Source organism: Symphalangus syndactylus, chromosome 12 (assembly GCF_028878055.3).
Source record: "Symphalangus syndactylus isolate Jambi chromosome 12, NHGRI_mSymSyn1-v2.1_pri, whole genome shotgun sequence".
In the NCBI taxonomy this organism is placed as follows: domain Eukaryota; kingdom Metazoa; phylum Chordata; class Mammalia; order Primates; family Hylobatidae; genus Symphalangus; species Symphalangus syndactylus.
This window is the reverse complement of record NC_072441.2, coordinates 82,573,464-82,594,202: the sequence shown is the minus strand read 5'-3', so window position 1 is coordinate 82,594,202 and position 20,739 is coordinate 82,573,464. Positions and strand designations below refer to the sequence as shown.

The window sequence follows — 20,739 nt, the reverse complement described above, 5'->3', positions numbered from 1 at the left end:
CAAGAGAGAGGATTCCAAACTTAAATGTCTCCAGGGGTCAGGCAGGTAATGTTACAGTTGTAAGGAAATAAGGAGTGGTAGGATTTGTAGGGGGCTGGAAAGAGCAGTCAAAATAAAGGCACTCAAAATTCTGAAAAATACTGAAAAGTACTGATTGACCACGTGCATCATATGAAGGCCATAGACAACTTTACTTAAAAGGGTCCACTTTACAGGCTGGGCGAGGTGGCTCACACCTGTAATCCCAGCACTTTGGGAGGCTGAGACGGGTGGATCACCCGAGGTCAGGAGTTCAAGACCAGCCTGGCCAACCATGGCCAAAATGGTGAAACCCCATCTCTACTAAAAATACAAAAAATTAGCCCGGCATGGTGGCAGGCACTTGTAATCCCAGCTACTCAGGAGGCTGAAGCAGGAGAATTGCTTGAACCCAGGAGACGGAGATTGCAGTGTGCTGAGATCATGTCATTGCACTCTAGCCTGGGTGACAGCAAGACTCCGTCTCAAAAATAAAAAGGGTCCACTTTACATGTGAATGACATCCCAAGCCAGAGAGACCCCCATTTCACAGCCAGTGACAGCTGTAGGAATACACCATGAGTCCCTGAATACACTCTCTGAACACACCATCGCTCCCTGATGTAAATGCCATTGTACATTACTTTGCCCTGTGCTCTCACCTTGCCGTTGGCATCCTCAATGGTCACTCATCCTGTCCACATGATATTTTCCTGACCTCAACTCTATGTGCCTTTGTCTCCACTGCAAAACTCATACCCTTCCCTCCAACCCAAGTCTGTCTCCATCCTTCAGTCTCCTACTGAATCCCCCATTTTTCTTCTAGCTGTCAGAGCTTCTTCCTCTGCCCGTACACATCCCACTGATAAAGAGGCAGTAGAGTATAAAAATAAGAGCACAGGCTTTGAAGTCAGGTGTGGGTTCAAATTCTGGCTTCACCTCTTTAATTCTTGTGTCATCATATGGAAGTGATTTAGCTTAACTGGCCTCAATTTCCTCTTCTGGGCCAGGCGTGGTGGCTCATGCCTATAATCCCAGCACTTTGGGAGGCCGAGGCAGTTGGATCACCTGAGGTCAGGAGTTCAAGACCAGTCTGCCCAATGTGGTGAAACCCTGGCTCTACTAAAAATACAAAAATTAGCCAGGTGTGGTAGCAGGCCCCTGTAATCCCAGCTACTTGGGAGGCTGAGGCAGGGGAATTGCTTAAACCCAGAAGGCGGAGGTTGCAGTGAGCCGAGATTATGCCATTGTGCTCCAGCCCGGGTGACAGAGCAAGACTCCATCTCAAAAAAAAAAAATTAATTAAAAAAAAATTTCCTCAGCGCCTCTGCCCGACCACCCATCGTCTGGGAAGTGAGGAGCGCCTCTGCCCGGCCGCCCCGTCTGGGAAGTGAGGAGCGCCTCTGCCTGGCCACCCATCGTCTGGGAAGTGAGGAGCGCCTCTGCCCGGCCGCCCCGTCCGGGAAGAAGTGAGGAGCGCCTCTGCCCGGGCACCCCGTCCAGGAAGAAGTGAGGAGCGCCTCTGCCCGGCCGCCCCGTCCGGGAAGAAGTGAGGAGCGCCTCTGCCCGGCCGCCCCGTCCGGGAAGAAGTGAGGAGCGCCTCTGCCCGGCCGCCCCGTCCGGGAAGAAGTGAGGAGAGCCTCTGCCCGGCCACCCATCGTCTGGGAAGTGAGGAGCGCCTCTGCCCGGCCGCCCATCGTCTGGGAAGTGAGGAGCGCCTCTGCCCGGCCGCCCCGTCTGGGAAGTGAGGAGCGCCTCTGCCCGGCCGCCCCGTCTGGGAAGTGAGGAGCGCCTCTGCCCGGCCACCTATCGTCTGGGAAGTGAGGAGCGCCTCTGCCCGGCCACCCATCGTCTGGGAAGTGAGGAGCGCCTCTGCCCGGCCACCTATCGTCTGGGAAGAAGTGAGGAGCGTCTCTGCCTGGCCGCCCCGTCTGGGAGGTCTACCACGGAGGCCAGAAGCAATGTGGGGGCTGGACGTGGTGGCTCACGCCTGTGGTCCCGGCACTCTGGGGGGCGAGGCGGGTTGATCACTTCGGGCTAGGAGTTCGAGACCAGTCTGGCCAACTTGGCGAAACATGAAGAATACAACAGACAAACCAACCAACCAACTCAGTGACAACAAAACAGGTCTACCCTGGAGTCATACTCTAATTTTTTCTATTTTCCTCCCTTTCTGATCCTTTATCCCACTTTCTTTTTCTTCCTCTTCCTTCTCCCTCTTCTTTGTCAAATAGAGGATTGAGTTATTATCACTGATCCATATAAAGTCCCTCTCTCATTTATTTTAACTCCCACCCCCCATTTCTATTCCCCGACTTCCCATGTGCAACCTTCCTAATATGTTTGATACGCATCTTTTTGTTTGTATGTATTTTTAGAAAATGTTTATTGTTTTTGTGTGCAAAAAAAATTAATTAAAAAAATACAAAAAAAAATTTCCTCTTTTGAAAATTAGGACAATACCCATTTCATAGGATCATTTGAAGAATTAAATAAGATAATGTATATAGCAAATACAGAGCAAGCCTAGTGCTTGGCACACAGTAGGTATCCTCCGTGTTCTCCCTCAGGAGATTTCTCTATGACCCAGGTCCTCCAGAGGTTGCTTGCTGACCTCTAGGCCAGCCCTCTTATCCAATCAAATATCATTCTCCACCCATGCCCATTCCTCTGTCTGTGCTACATATCCGATATTCAACCCCCAACTCCCATCACCTCTGCTTCCCAAACCCTCTTATCTTTAGTCAATAACTACTCATGAGTGCTTACACACTAGATGACATGGAATTCACAGCCTAGTTGGAGAGGCAGGCACTGAACAAGTAACGACAAGTATGGTGTAAGTTTTATAGGAGACAAAACATGTGACCTGGATCTGACCCAGGAACCTGAGACTAAGTCGCCCATTCTTTCTGTCTGCCTGTGTCCTCCCCTACCCTCTATTTTCTGAAGCTTCATCTCACCTTCGTTTTTTTTTTTTTTTTGAGACGGAGTCTCGTTCTGTCACCCTGGCTGGAGTGCAGTGGTGCAATCTTGGCTCACTGCAACCTCCCCCTCCCGGGTTCAAGCGATTCTCCTGTCTCTCAGCCTCCTGGGTAGTTGGGACTATAGGTGCCCACCACCACGCTCGGCTAATTTTTGTATTTTTTTTTTTTTTTTTGAGACAGAGTCTCGCTCTGTCGCCCAAGCTGGAGTGCAGTGGCGCAATCTCAGCTCACTGCAAGCTCCGCCTCCCGGGTTCACACCATTCTCCTGCCTCAGCCTCTCCGAGTAGCTGGGACTACAGGCACCCGCCACCATGCCCGGCCAATTTTTTTTGTATTTTTAGTAGAGACGGAGTTTCACTGTGGTCTCGATCTCCTGACCTCGTGATCCGCCCACCTCGGCCTCCCAAAGTGCTGGGATTACAAGCGTGAGCCACCGCGCCCAGCGAATTTTTGTATTTTTAGTAGAGATGGGGTTTCACCATATTGGCCAGGCTGGTCTTGAATCCCTGACATTGTGATCCGCTCACCTCTGCCTCCCAGAGTGCTGGGATTACAGGTATGAGCCACTGCACCCGGCCTTTTTTATTTATTTATTTATTTTTTTGAGACAGTCTCGCTCCATTGCCCAGGCTGGAGTGCAGTGGTACAATCATGGCTCACTGCAGCTTCGATCTCCTGGGCTCAAGCAATACCCCCTCCTCAGCCTCCTGAGCAGCTGGGACCACAGGCACATGCCACCACATCTGGCTATTTTTTTTTTTTTTGTAGAGATGGGGGTCTCACTATGTTGCTCAGGCTGGTCTCAAACCCTTGGGCTTAAGCAGTCCTCTGCCTTGGACTCCCAAAGTGCTAGGATTATAGGCATGAGCCAAATAGCCAGCTGCTCCTTCACTTTTTTTTTTTTTTTTTTTTAGATAGAATCTCTCTTGTCACCCAGGCTGGAGTGCAGTGGCGCGATCTTGACTCACTGCAACCTCTGCCTCCAGGGTTCAAGCGATTCTCCTGCCTCAGCCTCCCAAGTAGCTGGGACTACAGGCGCCTGCCACCACACCTGGCTAATTTTTTTTTGTATTTTTAGTAGAGATAGGGTTTCACTATATTGGCCAGGCTGGTCTCAAACTCCTGACCTCATGATCCGCCTGCCTCAGCCTCCCAAAGTGCTGGGATTACAGGCTTGAGCCACTGCACCCAGCCTGCACTTTCACTTTTTAAATCTTCCCCCATATTTATCTCCCAGGCCGCTTATTGTTTCTTTTACACAGGCAGTATATTTTGGCGTTAGGAGAACAGGCTTTAACACTGGATGGATCTGGGTTTCAGTGCTGGCTCTGTCACTGACTGCGTGGCCTTGTGCCAATTATTTTAATTTTCCAGGTTACAGTTTCTTATGCTGTATGAAAAACGGGAGATAATGCCTAATTCACTGGGTTGCTGTGGGGATTAAATAAAGCACTTAGCAGCAAGTAGCACAAAATGTCCAATAAATGGTAACCCATAATGATGTTTTCTTGCTCCTATGATAGTTTTTTTCCTTCATTCCTTTCCATTACCTGGGCTCCCCTTACCTCCAACCAGACTCCCTCACCAACTCCTTCTATTTTTCTATTCTTCTTTCCTCTGTTCATCTGAACCCACAGAATGCCCCATCCCCCTGCCTTGATCCCTGACCTTGGCCTCTTCCCCCAGGGCTTGTCAGTGCCAGGCTGGCTCCAGTATTGGCAGGTTGGCCCCCTACAGAGCCCATCTCTTCTGATCCTCTCTGTCTATTCTGTCTGCTCTCATAACATCACCCCATCATACCCATTCAGGCCCTCTTCCCTCTTCCCTCTGCCAGCTCCTCTGGCTCAGAGGGGCTCAGTCCTGTTTGAAATGGTTGCATAGTAAATATTTCCAGGAGAGCTAAACGGCTTTCATCAAAGGCCATCTGATGTTTCTGCCTAGGTACGCCATACAAACTCTCCTTCCAAGACAGCTGCTTCTCCCCTGCATGCTATTCCCAGTCTGCCTCTCTGTTCCTCTAGTGCCCCAAACATTAAAGTCCTTTCATTCCTGCTAGTCTCTTTCCCAGCCTCTCTTCCTCCAGCTTCTGATTTTTGAATGTGGGTAAGCTTCTCAGAGAAGGGAACTAGAACTTGAGGGGTTAAGGGTAAGAAGGGAGAGCAAGAAAGTACAAATAACATACACATCCACTTTAGGAGCCAAAAAGGAACAAAGACATAAGACAACATCACAGATGCCTACCTTGGGGCCTGTATATGCCTATTTGTTAGTCTTCCCCTGAAAGGCAAGAGCCACACAACAAGAATTGACTGGGGCTTGGGACAAGCTATCGATCTAGATCAAGGACACTGTGGAGTTGGTATATGCTGGGGGTTGGGGTGGGTGTCTGGAATGGGAACAAGGACACATGGAACAGGCCTAGGGGCTGAAGCAGAGTGTCCTTCTCCCACCCCCACACTTCCACTCAAGCCCCCCAGCCTCCAATGCAGCTATAACTTGGGCTCTTTTCTGCCACAGTGGAGAGAAGCATCTGCCTGCCACATAACATTCAACAGACCTGATTCTCTCCAAAAGAGAAATCCCCCATATGGGAATCTGGCTGGATCCCTGTGAGGGAAGACCCTTGGAGAAGGCAGCCTGGAGTTCTGGTAAAAAGCCCTAGAAGAGGAGAGGACTCCTGTGGACTGCAGGCTGCTTCCTGGCAGAAGTTTCCTCTCTTACCCTCAATCTTAAGCCTTACTTTCAATTCTGCCAGGCAAGGTGGGGAACTATAAGTCTTCTCTTCTGGAGCCCATGATGGAGCCTGCCAGGGAGACAAGTTATTCTTCTGTTCTGGACATCCAAGGGTGACTTTAAGGAGGATGCCTGGAGGACATGGGGAGAAGGTGAGAATGGTTAAGCTGGCAGGAAGGGGAAGCCAAGCATCTGCAGCACTTAAGAGCAGGATGGTGCCTCCTGAACAGACCTCAGTAGTCTTGTGGGGGTGATCTGGGAAGGTTAGGAGTTCTGTTGGAAAGGTAAAGCAGGATGTACAAGTCCTCTGCCCCCACCCCGGAAAGCCTCAGGGCAGCTGGAATGGCGTTGAAGAGAGCAGGTGGCAATTTTGATGAGGAGCTGCTGACACCGCTGATCCTCTGGGCACTGGGGCCGTGACATCAGGGTGAGAAGCTCTGTGTGGGAGCTCTAGGGACCGATAGTTGCCCGGATGTGGAGCCCTGCCAGGTATTCTTCCTGGTTTAGGCCAACGTGATCCAGCAAAGGCCAGGAGCTGGTAGAGGAGGAGCTGAGGCAGGGATGACACGTAGGGCGATAAGCAAGAGCTGGCTGTCTTGGGAGGTGAAGAGCAGGGGCCAGTACCCTTCCTCAAGGAGATGGCTCTCCACCTAGACATGATTGGTGCCTGGTGACTGCTCTATTCTTTCTTTGCAATTGGAAGGAAGGCAGATGACCCCCAAAGCTCTCCTGCCTGCTTCTGTGTGATATGTTTGATATTGGGTTGTTTAATTAGGAACCAACTAAATGTCAAACATTCTTACAGCAGCAGGTGATTCAGCACCACCCTCTTTCATACTTCAATCTCTGGGGCTCCTGTCTCTTTTACTGAACTTCTTCTCTCCAGGACCCCCACAAAAGTCCAGTAGCTGCAACCTATGTGGATTTCAATCTTAACCTAAGAGGGCTGGTGTGGGAGTGGGAGAGAGTTGGAATTTGAGGATAGAATCTTTCTATTTCTTGTCCCCTTATACTAGAAGGGACATATCTCTTTTCTTTATCTCTTCTTGTCCTCGTATTTTCCCCCCCTTATTCACTTGCCCACCCCACCCCCCATTTTCCACTCCTTCCTCTCCCTGTTCCCTAACCCCTTTCCCTGGCTAATCTCCAGGGAAAGGAGACTTGGTTTCTCCTCTCTCTGTCGAGAGTCAGCTGATGGTCTATCTGCCTATCTACCTCTAGTGACTGGAAGCTCTCAATAGTGGACTCCAGCTCTTCTCTACCCACTGGCCTGGTAGGTGTCTCAGTTCCCCCATTGCTGGGGCTTAGCATTAACTCTCACTATCCTTGACATAAATGACTAACTAGAGCCATTTATATTTGTCCAATATACCTGGTCACCTTGAACAGTTCCCACCTCTCCCCTGGCATATTTTCAGGTGTATGGTGCCAGTGGACTGGTATACTTGCCACCTGTTAGTAACAAGGCTCCCAATGGAAGAATAAACATGGTCTGGAACTAAACTGGAAAGAATAGAGCTGATAATGATGATTATGATGATGTGGTGAGCGGCAGCGTTGGGGAAAATTAAGAAGGGAGAAGACAAAGGGAAGAAGAGGAGAGAGCCACACAGACCAAGGTCTGTGTGGGTACAACAGTTCTATTTTAAGATTACTGTGGGAAAACAAAAGGCATGATCCTGTCTGGATTGTTCTGACCCTCCCCTGTTTCTCTCCCCACCCCACTTGAAGCTCTGGGATAGCCTTGGAGATTCCAACTCTACCCTCTTACTCTACTCTTGTGGCTCTTGGTTGGAGGAAAAACGTCTCCCTGCCAATCGGAGACTCCCAAAATAGCACAGCAATTTGATCTGGGGATCTGGGAGAATTGTGAAGGATCATGAGTGACCTCCCCTCTTCCCTGTTGCCCAAGCTCCTTGAATACCAGGAATCAAAAGCTAAAACTCAACTAATGGTGTTTGACCAGCATTCAACACAGTCTGGGGGAGAGTGAAAGGGGAAGCTGAAAGGCAACCAGGACCCTCTGGATGCAAACTGCCAACCTAGAATTGCCAAAGTACCCTTCTCTATTTCAATGTTCTTCCCTCCCCTCTTCCTTCTCTTTTAAAACATCCATAGAGCTGCCCAGAATGAGTGGAAAGTTTCAGGGTCAGGGAGAACCTCTTCCCTCCCCCACTTTCCATTGTCTAAAATCAGCCTCAGCTGTTCCTAGATATTTTTTTGCTGGTGATGTCAGTTCATCAAAGCGTCTCACCCTGTGTTCCCCCAGGAGAACAATATGGGGTGGAGGGAGCTGGAAAGACCATATTAGGAACAAAAGGTGGAGCTACGAGCACAGATAAAGACTCAAGTCTGGGGACCTCCTGGTCACTCAGGCAGCAGTCCCTTCTTTCTTGCCCCAGTCTCCAGTTCTCCAGTGTTCACAGGTGAGCCTACCAACAGCCACTGCTCATGATGGAGGCCATCAAGAAAAAGATGCAGATGCTGAAGTTAGACAAGGAGAATGCTCTGGATCGGGCAGAGCAAGCTGAAGCTGAGCAGAAGCAGGCAGAAGAAAGAAGTAAACAGGTAGGCACTGGCATTGGTCTCTCTCATCTGCTAGTGAACAAGACTGTGAAATGGAAGGGAGTTTTCATGGGAAAGACAGTAACTACTGGTGTCACCTCCTTTTTGGGGGTGGGATGGACTCCCCAGCCTCACTGGAGGAGCAGAGGACATCTCACATATCTGTCTCAGACTGCCTTTGTGACCTTGGGAAAGTCAGTGGCCTCTTCTGAGCCACAGTATGTCTGCTGAATTTAAGTAGAAATGGACCATGTTTTGGAAGAACCCTTGACTTCTAGAGGAAAAGGTAAGAGTTCTAGAGGGAAAGAGCATCTCTTTTCACTCAAATAGCATCACGGGCATCTACACTTTAGATATTTATCATCCAAGGGTCTTGGATGAAAACCCAGGATGGCTTGGTCATCTTAGGATCAGATATTACAGGGTCACAGGCCAAGCTACAGCATAACTCCTGAGGCAGTGGGCTGGAAGTGGCTGGGGAGAAAGTGTGTCTCACTAGGGATGGTAACATGGAGGTTACACTCAGGGCTCCAAGAGCCCAGGGTCCAACCCTGCATTGTTGTGTTTGTGTGTTTTTGTGTGTGACTCTCTGGGCTCCTATAGCTGGAGGATGAGCTGGCAGCCATGCAGAAGAAGCTGAAAGGGACAGAGGATGAGCTGGACAAGTATTCTGAAGCTTTGAAGGATGCCCAGGAGAAGCTGGAACTGGCAGAAAAGAAGGCTGCTGATGTGAGTATTAGAGAGATGGAGGATGGGTTTAATCTACACATATAGATCTTTGTGTTAATGTATGATGAAATTCCAAACACACTTGTGGGTTCATGGAACACAGACATATATACTCACATACATTTTTGCATATAACCACATGCTGGTATAGTCTCATAATGGCATGTATATTCTTTCTTAAAGACATCTCCAACATGTTAAAAGTTTTTTTTTTAAATACATGTAAAAGTCTCATTTATCTCCTATTACCAGTGCAGGAATTTAATTATCTTTCCCAGGACCTGGACAAAGAGAGGAGACTCTAAGTTCAGAATGCTGTCACTTATCCTACCTCCTCCCCCATGCCACATTCTTAGCTTTTATGTCCAAGTCTTGGCATGTGGATATGTGTATTAATAGGGGACCTCTCATCTCTCAACTGTCCAACAAAACCAGCTCGTATTTCACAATGGGAAATGGAGGTCACACTGACCCTGACCATATATGGGTTTATTTATCTTGGCCAATGTGGGCATTTGCCTTTATGCCATGGAGATGCCATATGAAGCATTGCTCTTAGAGCAGCAGAGAGATCCCCACAGTGACAGACTATAATAGAAACTAAGAAGGAATCTTAGGGGGTAAAGGTATCACCACCAGACTTCACTCTATGACCGTGAGTAATTACTCAGCTTGTCTAGGGCTGAATTTTCCCATTCTAAAATAAAATAAATTCTCTTTTCCATCTCATATTATCCCATCATCACCTACTTTCCTTCATCTTCAACCTTGAAGTTTGCTGCAAAGATAAATGAGAGAGTAGATTGAAAAGTTTTTTAGAAGAAAAGTACCATAGGAATCTTACCAACAACAACAAAAATGTCCCAGTATTGGTGGAAACAAGTTTCTCAGTGATCTGAGTTAATAGGAAAAAAGGAGCATGTAATATTTAAAACCATATTTGGGCTGGGCGTGGTGGCTCACGCCTGTAATCCCAGCACTTTGGGAGGCCGAGGTGGGTGGATCACCTGAGGTCAAGAGTTTGAGACCAGCCTGGCCAACATGGTGAAACCCTGTCTCTACTAAAAATACAAAAATTAGCCAGGTGTGGTGGCGGGTGCCTGTAATCCCAGCTACTCAGGAGGCTGAGGCAGGAGAATCGCTTGAACCCAGGAGGCGGAGGTTGTACAGAGCTGAGATCGTACCACTGCACTCTAGCCTGGGCAACAGAGAGAGACTCCGTCTCAAAAAATAAATCAATAAAATAAAATAAAATCACATTTGGTTTTGGAAAATAGCTAGAAGGACAGACAGAGTGAACCATTCATAAATGCTTTCAGATCCTCATATTTGGTCTCTCTGCCATCAGGTTTCTTTCCTTTCCTTTTCTTTTTTTTTTTTTTTTTGAGACAGAGTTTCACTCTTGTTGCCCAGGCTGTAATGCAATGGTACTATCTCGGCTCACTGCCACCTCCGCCTCCCAGGTTGAAGTGATTCTCCTATCTCAGCCTCCTGAGTAACTGGGATTACAGGCACGTGCCACCATGCCCAGCTGACTAATTTTCATATTTTTACTAGAGACAGGGTTTCATCATATTTATTGGTCAGGCTTGTCTTGAACTCCTGACCTCAGGTGATGCGCCTGCCTCGGCTTCCCAAAGTGCTGGGATTACTGGTGTAAGCCACCCCGTCCAGCCAGGTTTCTTTTTATTGTTGTTGTTGAGATGGAGTCTCGCTTTGTTGCCCAGGCTAGAGTGCAGTGGCACAATCTAGGCTCACTGCAAGCTCCGCCTCCTGGATTCAAGCCATTCTCCTGCCTCAGCCTTCCGAGTAGCTGGGATTGCAGGTGCGTGCCACCATAGCCAACTAATTTTTGTATTTTTTTTTTAGTAAAGATGGGGTTTCACCATGTTGGCCATGCTGGTCTCGAACTCCTAACTTCAAGTGATCCATCTGCCTCGGTGTCCCAAAGTGCTGGGATTACAGGCGTGAGCCACTGCATCCAGCCTAAGCCACTGCGCCTGGGCTTTTTTTTTTTTTTTTTTTTTTTTTTGAGACAGAGTCTTGCTCTATCACCAAGGCTGGAGTGCAGTGGCAAGATCTCAACTCACTGCAACCTCCACCTCCTGGGTTCAAGTGATTCTCCTGCCTCAGTCTCCTGAGTAGCTGGGATTACAGGCACCCGCCACCACTCCCAGGTAATTTTTGTATTTTTAGTAGAGGCAGTGTTTCACCACGTTGGCCAGGCTGGTCTCCAACTCCTGACCTCAAGTGATCCACCCACCTTGGCCTCTCAAAATGCTGGGATTACAGGTGTGAGCCACCATGCCTGGCCTCTGCCATTAGGTTTCTGATCTGTTTTGTTTTCCACCACTTTCAGTGGCCAAGGAAAGTGATGAGAATTGAATATATTATGCCAGAGGTTAGAAACACAAACTGGATAATATACGTCATTTAAACTCATTTTTCCAAAAGTTAAGGTCAGCACAAGCTATTTTTTTTTATTTTTTTATTTTTTTATTTTTGAGACGGAGTCTTGCTCTGTCACCTAGGCTGGAGTGCAGTGGTACAATCTTGGCTCACCACAAGCTCCGCCTCCCAGGTTCACGCCATTCTCCTGCCTCAGCCTCCCGAGTAGCTGGCACTACAGGTGCCCGCCACTGCGCCCGGCTAATTTTTTGTATTTTTAGTAGAGATGGGGTTTCACCGTGTTAGCCAGGATGGTCTCGATCTCCTGACCTTGTGATCCGCCCGCCTCGGCCTCCCAAAGTGCTGGGATTACAGGTGTGAGCCACCGTGCCTGGCCAGGCCACCACAAACTATTAATTCCCTTCTTGTGCCCAGTGTGGTGGCTCAGACTTGTAATTCCAGCACTTTGCTTTGAGAGGCCAGGGCGGGAGAATCGCCTGAGGCCAGGAGTTCAAGACCAGCTTAGGGAACATAGTGAGGCCCTATCTTTACAAAAAATTTAAAAATTAGCCAGGTGTGGTGGCACGTGCCTGTAGTCCCGGGTACTCAGGAGGCTGAGATGAGTGGATCGCTTTAAGCCAGGAGTTCAAGCTTGCAGTGAGGTATGATAATGCTACTGCACTCCGGCCTAGGTGACAGAGCAAGACCCTGTCTCTATTTAAAATAATAAAAATTCTCCCTTCTCAGAAAACTCAAAAAAACAAAACAAAACAAACAAAAAAACCAACCCTACCAAATCTACAGGTTACCCCTGGGCTTTGGGCAAGTGGATGGCTGGCTGGAGTTGTATAGCCTAGGTTCCTGGTATATTTGGATGGATCTCTCTGTTTCTAATATATGGGCATGAAGATAGAAGTTTTCACAAACTAGCACAATGTCAGGTTAATAACAGTTTTGTGAGAAATTGGGTAACATCAATCTGGGTCTGTTCTTAGGCTGAAACAGCTAGTATGTGGGCTTGAGGAGGTGTTTCCAGGAGCAAGAAAAAGAACAAGTCTAACCTGAGACCATGAGAAGGAGAATAATATACAGGCTCTATGCAATACATCAAAATCATTAGGAATATAAAAAGATTTCCTGCCGATGAATTCTGTCTATCTTAATCTGTTTTACACATGTACAGACATACACATACACACACATAGCATCCCTCACCTAGATATGGTCTACTCAGTATATTCATTTGAAAGAAGTTTATTCATATTTACATAGGAATCCACCAAAACCCATTTAAATATGTAAAGTGAGGGTTAAAAATACTCATTCAACCCCTCTCCCCTTTGTTAGCTTTCCCAAGTCAGAAAGTACCCTCAGAGTTATGCATAAGAACAAGAAACAGGAGAGGAAGTTTGTGGCCAGGAGCAAGCAAGAAGAAAGGTTTCTTTCCTCAAAGCTAGAGTCAGCAAACTACCACCTGTGGGTTAAATCTTGCAATAGCCTGGTTTTGTAAATAAAGTTTTATCGGAACACAGTCATGCTCATTCATGTACATACTGTCTACTGGCTTTCTTTTCTCTCTGGTCACAAGACCCTAAAAGTTCGATGATTCCTGCCTCAAAGGGTCAAAGAAGGACAGTGTTTATAGGAATTGGGAGAGGTGCTGAATACGGAGCAACAAGGTTAAAAGCAGAAAGCAAAGGGAAGAGTCATCAGAAGCATAATATATGCATCTTTGGAGGGAGTATACTCTGTCCAATGCAAAGGAAGTTAACAGCTCAGCTTCTGTCCTTAAGGTTAATAAATAAGTAAACAGAGCATATTATCTTGAAGTAGATACAAGGGGTAGAGAAGGAGGAGGGAGTCAATAACTACGTGTTTACACAAGTAGTTCTGGTTATCTACGAAGCCTTTCTGAAAAGTGCAGGATTTACTAGGACTGCTTGAATAAAGAAAGGGCAAGGGTATGGCAAGGCGAGTCCAAACTTTTGTTTTTTCTCCTCCCTAAGTTTGTCTAACTTGGTTTTCTAAGTTGTAGTAAAATACACATACATAAAACTTACCATTTTAACCATTTTTATTTTATTTTTATTTTTATTTATTTTTTTTTTGAGACGGAGTCTCGCTGTCGCCCAGGCTGGAGTGCAGTGGTGTGATCTCGGCTCACTGCAAGCTCCGTCTCCCGGGTTCACGCCATCCTCCTGCCTCAGCCTCTCCGAGTAGCTGGGACTACAGGCACCCGCCACCACGCCCGGCTAATTTTTTGTATTTTTAGTAGAGACGGGGTTTCACCATGGTCTCGATCTCCTGACCTCGTGATCCGCCCGCCTCGGCCTCCCAAAGTGCTGGGATTACAAGCGTGAGCCACCACGCCCGGCCCTTAACCATTTTTAAATGTCTAATTCAGTAGTAGCATATTCACATTGTTGTGCAACCACATCTAAGATCATTTTAATCCAAGATGAAATCAGATGCTGTTTAGGGAGAAACAAAGGGAAAGAGGAGTGCATTGTTAGGACATAGAGTCATAACACCGTTTTTCAGGGACAGGTGGCAGGAAGGATGGGGAGAGAAGGGACAACGATGGATATATACACCTGTTGATATATTGTATTGCTGGTTACTAGGAACACAATAGCACTGGGCCCCTTGCTGGCTATCCATTGTGCTTCCAAAGGCTATCATGAGTCAGTCCATCTGTTTCCCTGGATCAAGAGGAGATTATCTACTCAAATCTACCAGTCTCAGGAATGCAGTGGTGCTCTCAACACCCTTTTGATTTGGCTAGGATGAGGTCTTCTGCTGCTTTACCAGGGCACAGGGAGGTACAATAGTGCCCCCTGCTGAGCAGCACCCAGATGACAAAGTGTCACTTCTGCCACATCTTGATCAGACTTCTACAAAGCAAGTTAGAAAAATTCTTAGGCCATCAGGGTAGAGTCTATTAAGAGTCAGAACCCTGATCTTCCTTCCTAATTTCTGGGGGAAAAAATCAGTGTACAGGTTACTCTATTGAGAAAATTATTATCTATCCAAGTTGTTTCTTCTGAATAGTCTCATTGCTCGGTATTTCCAAAAGGTGATAGGAAGACAGAGGCTCTGCAGGGAGCATTCTCAGAACTAGACACTGAGGGCAGCAACTGTCTTGCTTACTATTCCTTTCAGGGATTAGGACTCTTCATTGTAAGTTCTGTTCCATGTCCTAATTTTCTAGGAGAAAAGAGAGCTGCCCCAGAGGAAAAATTTATCATGATTACCTACTGGGAAGGTGGGAGGAATACAAAGAAATAAGAGTGAAGATAACATTCTCAAGTCTCTTTACTATTGTGCTTCCAGAAATCCGGCATCACAGTGCCTGTAGGGAAAGTTTCTCTTTTTGTTGTTTTTCTTTTTTCTTTTTTTTTGAGACTGTGTCTCACTCTGTCACCCAGGCTGGAGTGCAGTGGCGCGATCTTGGCTCACTGCAACCTCTGCCACCTGGGTTCAAGCAATTCTCCTGCCTCAGCCTCCTGAGTGGCTGAGACTACAGGCGCCTGCCACTGCACCTGGCTAGTTTTTTGTTTGTTTGTTTGTTTTTGTGGTTTTTAGTAGAGACAGGGTTTCACCATCTTGGCCAGGCTGGTCTTGAACTCCTGACCTCGTGATCCACCTGCCTCGGCCTCCCAAAGTGCTGGGATTACAGGCATGAGCCACTGCGCCTGGTCTGTTTTGCTTTTTTTTTTTTTTTTTTTTTTATACAGAGTCTCACTCTGTCACCCAGGCTGGAGTACAGCGGCGCCACCTCAGCTCACTGCAACCTCTGCCTCCCGGGTTTAAGCAATTCTCTTGCCTCAGCCTCCTTGAGTAGCTGGAACTACAGGTGTGCACCACCACGCCCGGCTAATGTTTGCACTTTTAGTAGAGATGGGGTTTTGCCATGTTGGCCAGGCTGGTCTCAAACTCCTGACCTTAGGTGATCTCCCCGCCGTGGCCTCCCAAAGTGCTGGGATTATAGGCATGAGCCACCACATCTGGCCAAGGGGAAGTTTCTAACTCATAAACAGTTCCTTGGGGGTACTTGGAAGTACAGTGGCAGTTACCAAATTGGTGAAAGTTGTAACAGAATGGAGGCTCAATTCTATAGTACAGTTTACAGGCACTCATGTCTAGCTGTTGCATGAAGGATCTAGTAACACTCGTCTGTTTTTTATTTTTTTGAGACAGGCTCTCAATGTGTCACCCAGACTGGAGGCAGTGGTACAATCTCAGCTCACTGCAACCTCTGCCTTCCCAGCTCGAGAAATCTTCCCACCTCAGCCTCCCAAGTAGCTGGGACTACAGACGTGCTGCCACCAGGCCTGGCTAATTTTTTAATTGTTTGTAGAGATAAGGTCTCACTATACTGCCCAGGCTGGTCTCAAACTCCGGGCTGAAGTGATCTTCTCACCTTGGCCTCCCAAAATATTGGGATTACAGGTTTGAGTCACCCCGCCCGGCTGACAGTGGTCTGTAATAGAGGACTTCTTCCTGATAAAATGGGGGCATATCTTTCTTATCTACAAAAGGAATTCTAAGTGATTATTATTTATTTATTTTTAGAGATGAGGTCTTGCTATATTGCCCAGGCTGGTTTTGAACTCCTGGGCTCAAGCCATCCTCCCACCTTGGCCTCCCAAAATCCTAGACTTACAGACATGAGGTACCACCCCCAGCTGATGATTAAATTGCCAAGTCCTGAATCATTCCAAGGTTTGGAGGGGCTGGAAGGTTGGTTAATTTGGTGCATAATGACTCTCAAAAGTAACAGGGACCTGTAATCCCAGCACTTTGGGAGGCCTAGGCCGGCGGATCACGAGGTCAGCAGATCGAGACCATTCTGGCTAACATGGTGAAACCCCGTCTCTACTAAAACTACAAAAAAATTAGCTGGGCATGGTGGAGGGCGCTACTTGGGAGGCTGAGGCAGGAGAATCGCTTGAACCCGGGAGGCGGAGCTTACAGTGAGCCGAGTTCGCGCCACTGCACTCCAACCTGGGCGACAGAGGAGACTCTGTCCCAAAAAATAAAAAACAAAACAAAAATAAATAAAATAACACGGAGCCCGACGGGGTGGCGTGCACCTGTAGTCCCAGCTACACCGGAGGCTGAGGTAGGAGGCTCGCTTGAGCCCAGGAGTTCGAAGCTGGGCTCGAACTCGCCACTGCCTGCACTCCAGCAACAGAGCGAGATCTCGTCTCTTAAAAAAAAAAAAAAAAAGAGGGGAAAAGTCTGTTGTTCTAAATAGAACGCTTAAGTTCATACCATGCCAAATAGAATGAGATTTTGTGCCAACTTGCCCATCCCTTCCACTCCGACAGTTCCATTCATTGACTTCCAGGAGACGGGAGAGAGAACCTACCTACCTGAGCCGACTTTGAAAGGAGACTGAGTGGGGCTCTTTTGAACCTGAGGCCCAGAAGGTCTTTTAGACTTTTCTTAGAACTTGGTTTTGGAGTTTGTCGTGGGGTGAGTGGAAGCAGAGACTTGTAGGATGTTTATATTGCGGAGCAAATACATTGAGCGGTGACGGGTATCGGCATTGGGGAAGTGAGGGGTCAATTGCGGGAGTGTAAGGTCAGCCGACTACCTGCAAAGGGGCCAACCATTGTGGGCAGCCAGCCTGGCGGGAGAGGCTAGGGCACGAAGCGCCGCCCAGTTACCATGGTAACACTCCCTCGTCCCAACCCCGTCCCAGTTTACTGGCCCAAGGTAAGGCCGTGAGCCGTAGCTCAGGGCAACTGAGAGGATCCACTCCCTGCCGCGGCTCTCCCTCCAGTGGACTGCCTTCCCGCCTGCCTGGCGGTGGGAGGGCGCAGCAGAGGGACGTCACATCCGGGCGGGTTGGTGAGTTCCGGTATTTCAGGGCGTAGCAGGCGGAAGTAAGGGTAAGAGGAGGCTGCAACGCCGAGCGGAGGAGGCAGGAACCGGAGCGCGAGCAGTAGCTGGGTGGGCACCATGGCTGGGATCACCACCATCGAGGCGGTGAAGCGGAAGATCCAGGTTCTGCAGCAGCAGGCAGATGATGCAGAGGAGCGAGCTGAGCGCCTCCAGCGAGAAGTTGAGGGAGAAAGGCGGGCCCGGGAACAGGTACGGAGATGGTGAGGCTCATGAGGGAGGGGCAGGCGCTGGAGTATCCGGCAAGCGGAATAAGGTCCCTTTTGCCTTGGAGCACGGTCCTCTGAAGGCCGGCGGGCTCGGAGATGAAGTTGGGATCGCGGAGGATGGGTGGGGCTCAGCTCCAGTAGGACAGCAAGCGGACGAGGGGGAAACAGTGCTCGGGCGAGAAGACTTGACCTTTGAAGAAATTGAGCCTTACGGGGTTTGGGGTGTGGCTTTCCTCCTCTTTTTTTCTCCACCTCATTCATTCAGTGCCTCCGATCCGGGCGCGGCCGGGGGAGGGGCTCAGCGGCTTCTCCCTCCCCCACTTCTCCATTGAGGGTGGGAGAACTTTGCTCTGGCTTGAGGTTTCCTGCCCAAGGGGTAAGAGTGGGTGGGTGCTTCTCTGTTCGGGGAGGGGCAGTACTGAACCTTCTGTGAAATGGTGAGGGTTGTGGGGTGGGAACCGCCGGAAAGACCCCGGCCTGCCTGCTGGCAGCTTTTCCGCTCCCTCCTCCTGCTCAGGAAATGAGGCAGCAGTTGGCTGAGAGGAAGCGCGGTGCCCTCCCTCCCTGGAGGAGCTCGAGGCCACAGGACCGCCTCTCATCCTCTGGCCAGGGGCCCTTTCCTCTTACCGGGTGCTCTTGAAGCTGCTACACCCACTCTCTGAATCTACGTGAAACGGCAGGGGAGGGGATAGTACTTCTCTCAACGTTAGTGCAAGTGTAGGAGCCAACCAAATTTGCCTGGCCCTACCCACAGTGACCTGGAAGGCAGGAACTTGTGCCAGATTCAGGCCTTTATTGCTGAAGTGTGATCAGTGCAAGCTGAACTGGTTAAGAACATTTCTTCCGAGCAGAGCTGATAAGCGAGTGTGTGGCAGAGAATCAGATGGCGTGCCAGTCTCAAGGTTTCTGATTGACTTGGGCAATTTGGTGGAGATAATAATGAATTCTAGGTGACTCTAGTGGAATATTTGTTCAACTGAAAGTGGGAACATAAAATGTTGGTGGAATGAACGGTGATTCTAGTGATTTCTTTCTTTCTTTTTTTTTTGAGACAGAGTCTCACTCTGTCACTCAGGCTGGAGTGCAATGGCATGATCTCGGCTCATTGCAACCTCCGTCTCCCGGGTTCAAGTGATTCTCCTGCCTCAGCCTCCTGAGTAGCTGGGATTACAGGTGCCCGCCACCACGTCCGGCTAATTTTTTGTGTTTTTAGTAGAGACGGGGTTTTGCCGTGTTGGCCAGGCTGGTCTCGAACTCCTGACCTCAAGTGATCCACCCACCTCTGCCTCCCAAAGTGCTGGGATTATAGGTGTGATCCACCGTGCCCAGCCTATTCTAGTGATTTCTTTAAACGTCTTTCTGTTTAAAAGTGGCTGATTAGTTTTAGTGTAAGCCATAAGATTTTCCAAGGTCTAGGGTGCAGTCTAATAGATGGAGCTGATACGAGTTGAGGCTTTGTTTTGGAGGATCTTGAGAGAGTAAAGTAACTTGTTAAAATTTAAGATCCAGTGAAAGTGCTCGTGGTTTGTTCTTTGTTCTTTCCCTTGGTAAGTTTTTGTTTTTGTTTCTGTTTTTGGCTGCTCCTCTGGGAAATAACTGAGAATGTTTTTGGGAGGGAGAGGGGTGGATTTCAGAAAAGGATGGTAATTGGGGGACAGCTGCCCTCCAGGTTAAATACTTAAAGATTGTTGGAATACTGATTTATTTTTATAAGTGGGCATGGAGATGCTGGGATGGGAGCTTGTTGTCTTCCTCAGTCACCTTTTTCTAGGTAGATTTTTTTCCTCTGTTCAGTTTGCCAACAACTTCTCATTATCTGTGCAAGTGAGATGGACTGACTGGGTGACTTTTTATGGCCAGTGGCACTTTCTCTTCTTTGTTCTGGAGACCAGATAGCTTTAAAGGGGAAGACAGAGAGGAACTGGCCATATGTTGAGCTGCAGAATCTTAGGCTCAGTATTTAAATATGGACATTCTAGGAGTAGTTCTAAGGTGGGTGATTCCTGCCCCCCATCCCCTTCTTTTTTTTTTTTTTTTTTTTAAGATGGAGACTTGCTCTGTAGTCCAGCCTGGAATGTAGTTGCATGATCTCTGCTCACTGCAACCTCCACCTCCCAGGCTCCAGTAATTCTCCTGCCTTAGCCTCCCTAGTAGCTGGGATTACAGGCATCCACCACCACACCCAGCTAATTTTTTTTTTTTTTTAGTAGAGATGGGGTTTCACCATGTTGGCCAGGCTGGTTTCAAACTCCTGACCTCAAGTTATCTGCCTGTCTCAGCCTCCCAAAGTGCTGAGATTACAGACATGAGCCACTGCGCCCGTCCTGGGGTGATGTTTCTTAAGCTACTCTTCACTCAGAGCCTGCCAAATTTGCTTATTGAGCTGAGGTCTAGTGAGGAAGTCCTCAGAATGGGGAAGTAGGGTAATAGTTAAATATTGATGAAATAATTTCTTCTACTCCCCAGCCTGAAGAAGCTTAGTCTTTTGACTTTCTGCTCTGCTGAACTTTGAACCCCTACTGAGGAGGAGACACCTGTGGGAAGGGAGGGGGGTTGCTCGGGCTACCTGTTATCCTCTTAAGGCATTCTGGAATGTGGGTTTTGCAGACTCCTCCCTCCTCTGGAGCTGGAAACTCTGCACCCTCTGATGGTATCTCATGCTGTTAGTAGGATTGTCACTTAATTATTTTCCTGGTTACTTTGTGTGAACATCCAAGCACCCTTGTTGGGAAGCTAGATGAGTCTAAAACTGAGACACTGGTGTTCTAGGATCCATCTTTCTTTTCTGCTCTTGGCCTGGAAATTGGTCTTTTATAATGTAGCACCTTGTCAAATTTACTTTCAGTTCTGCATTTCCTTTGTACTTCTGTCTAAATGGAAACAGATGGCAACATAATGTTTAAATGCAGTCTTTTTCCTTATCTCTTTTTTTTTGTGGTAGTGATGGTAAAAATACATATAAAATTTACCATTGTAACCATTTATAAATGTACAGTTCACCTTATCTGTTTTTAATACCTCTCTCCTAATTGTCCCTGATATTTTTCTCTTTTTAATTTTTAAGAGGCTGGGTGCGGTGGCTCACACCTGTAATCCCAGCCCTTTGGGAGGCCAAGGCGGGTGGATCTGAGGTCCACCTGTGGATCTGATGAAACCCCATTTCTACTAAAAATACAAAAAATTAGCTGGGCATGGTGGCG

The 20,739-nt window shown here is 48.1% G+C and overlaps 1 protein-coding gene across 16 annotated transcripts in view; it reads left to right on the top strand.

Annotated features, from left to right (window-relative positions):
• Positions 1 to 8,106: 8,106 nt before the first annotated feature.
• The window catches only part of TPM3 (tropomyosin 3), a 36,608-nt gene continuing 23,975 nt past the window's right edge, over positions 8,107 to 20,739 (top strand). For 3 of the 16 annotated variants that reach the window (XM_063626552.1, XM_063626553.1, XM_063626551.1), the window contains exons 1-2: positions 8,107 to 8,306; positions 8,907 to 9,032. In XM_063626552.1, coding sequence (XP_063482622.1) covers positions 8,190 to 8,306; positions 8,907 to 9,032 — 243 coding nt within the window. In that variant the 5' untranslated portion in view covers positions 8,107 to 8,189. Of the gene's footprint in view, positions 8,307 to 8,906; positions 9,033 to 17,164; positions 17,523 to 20,739 lie in introns of those variants that run through there. The other 13 variants (XM_063626561.1, XM_063626554.1, XM_063626558.1 and 10 more) reach the window with 7 other exon arrangements.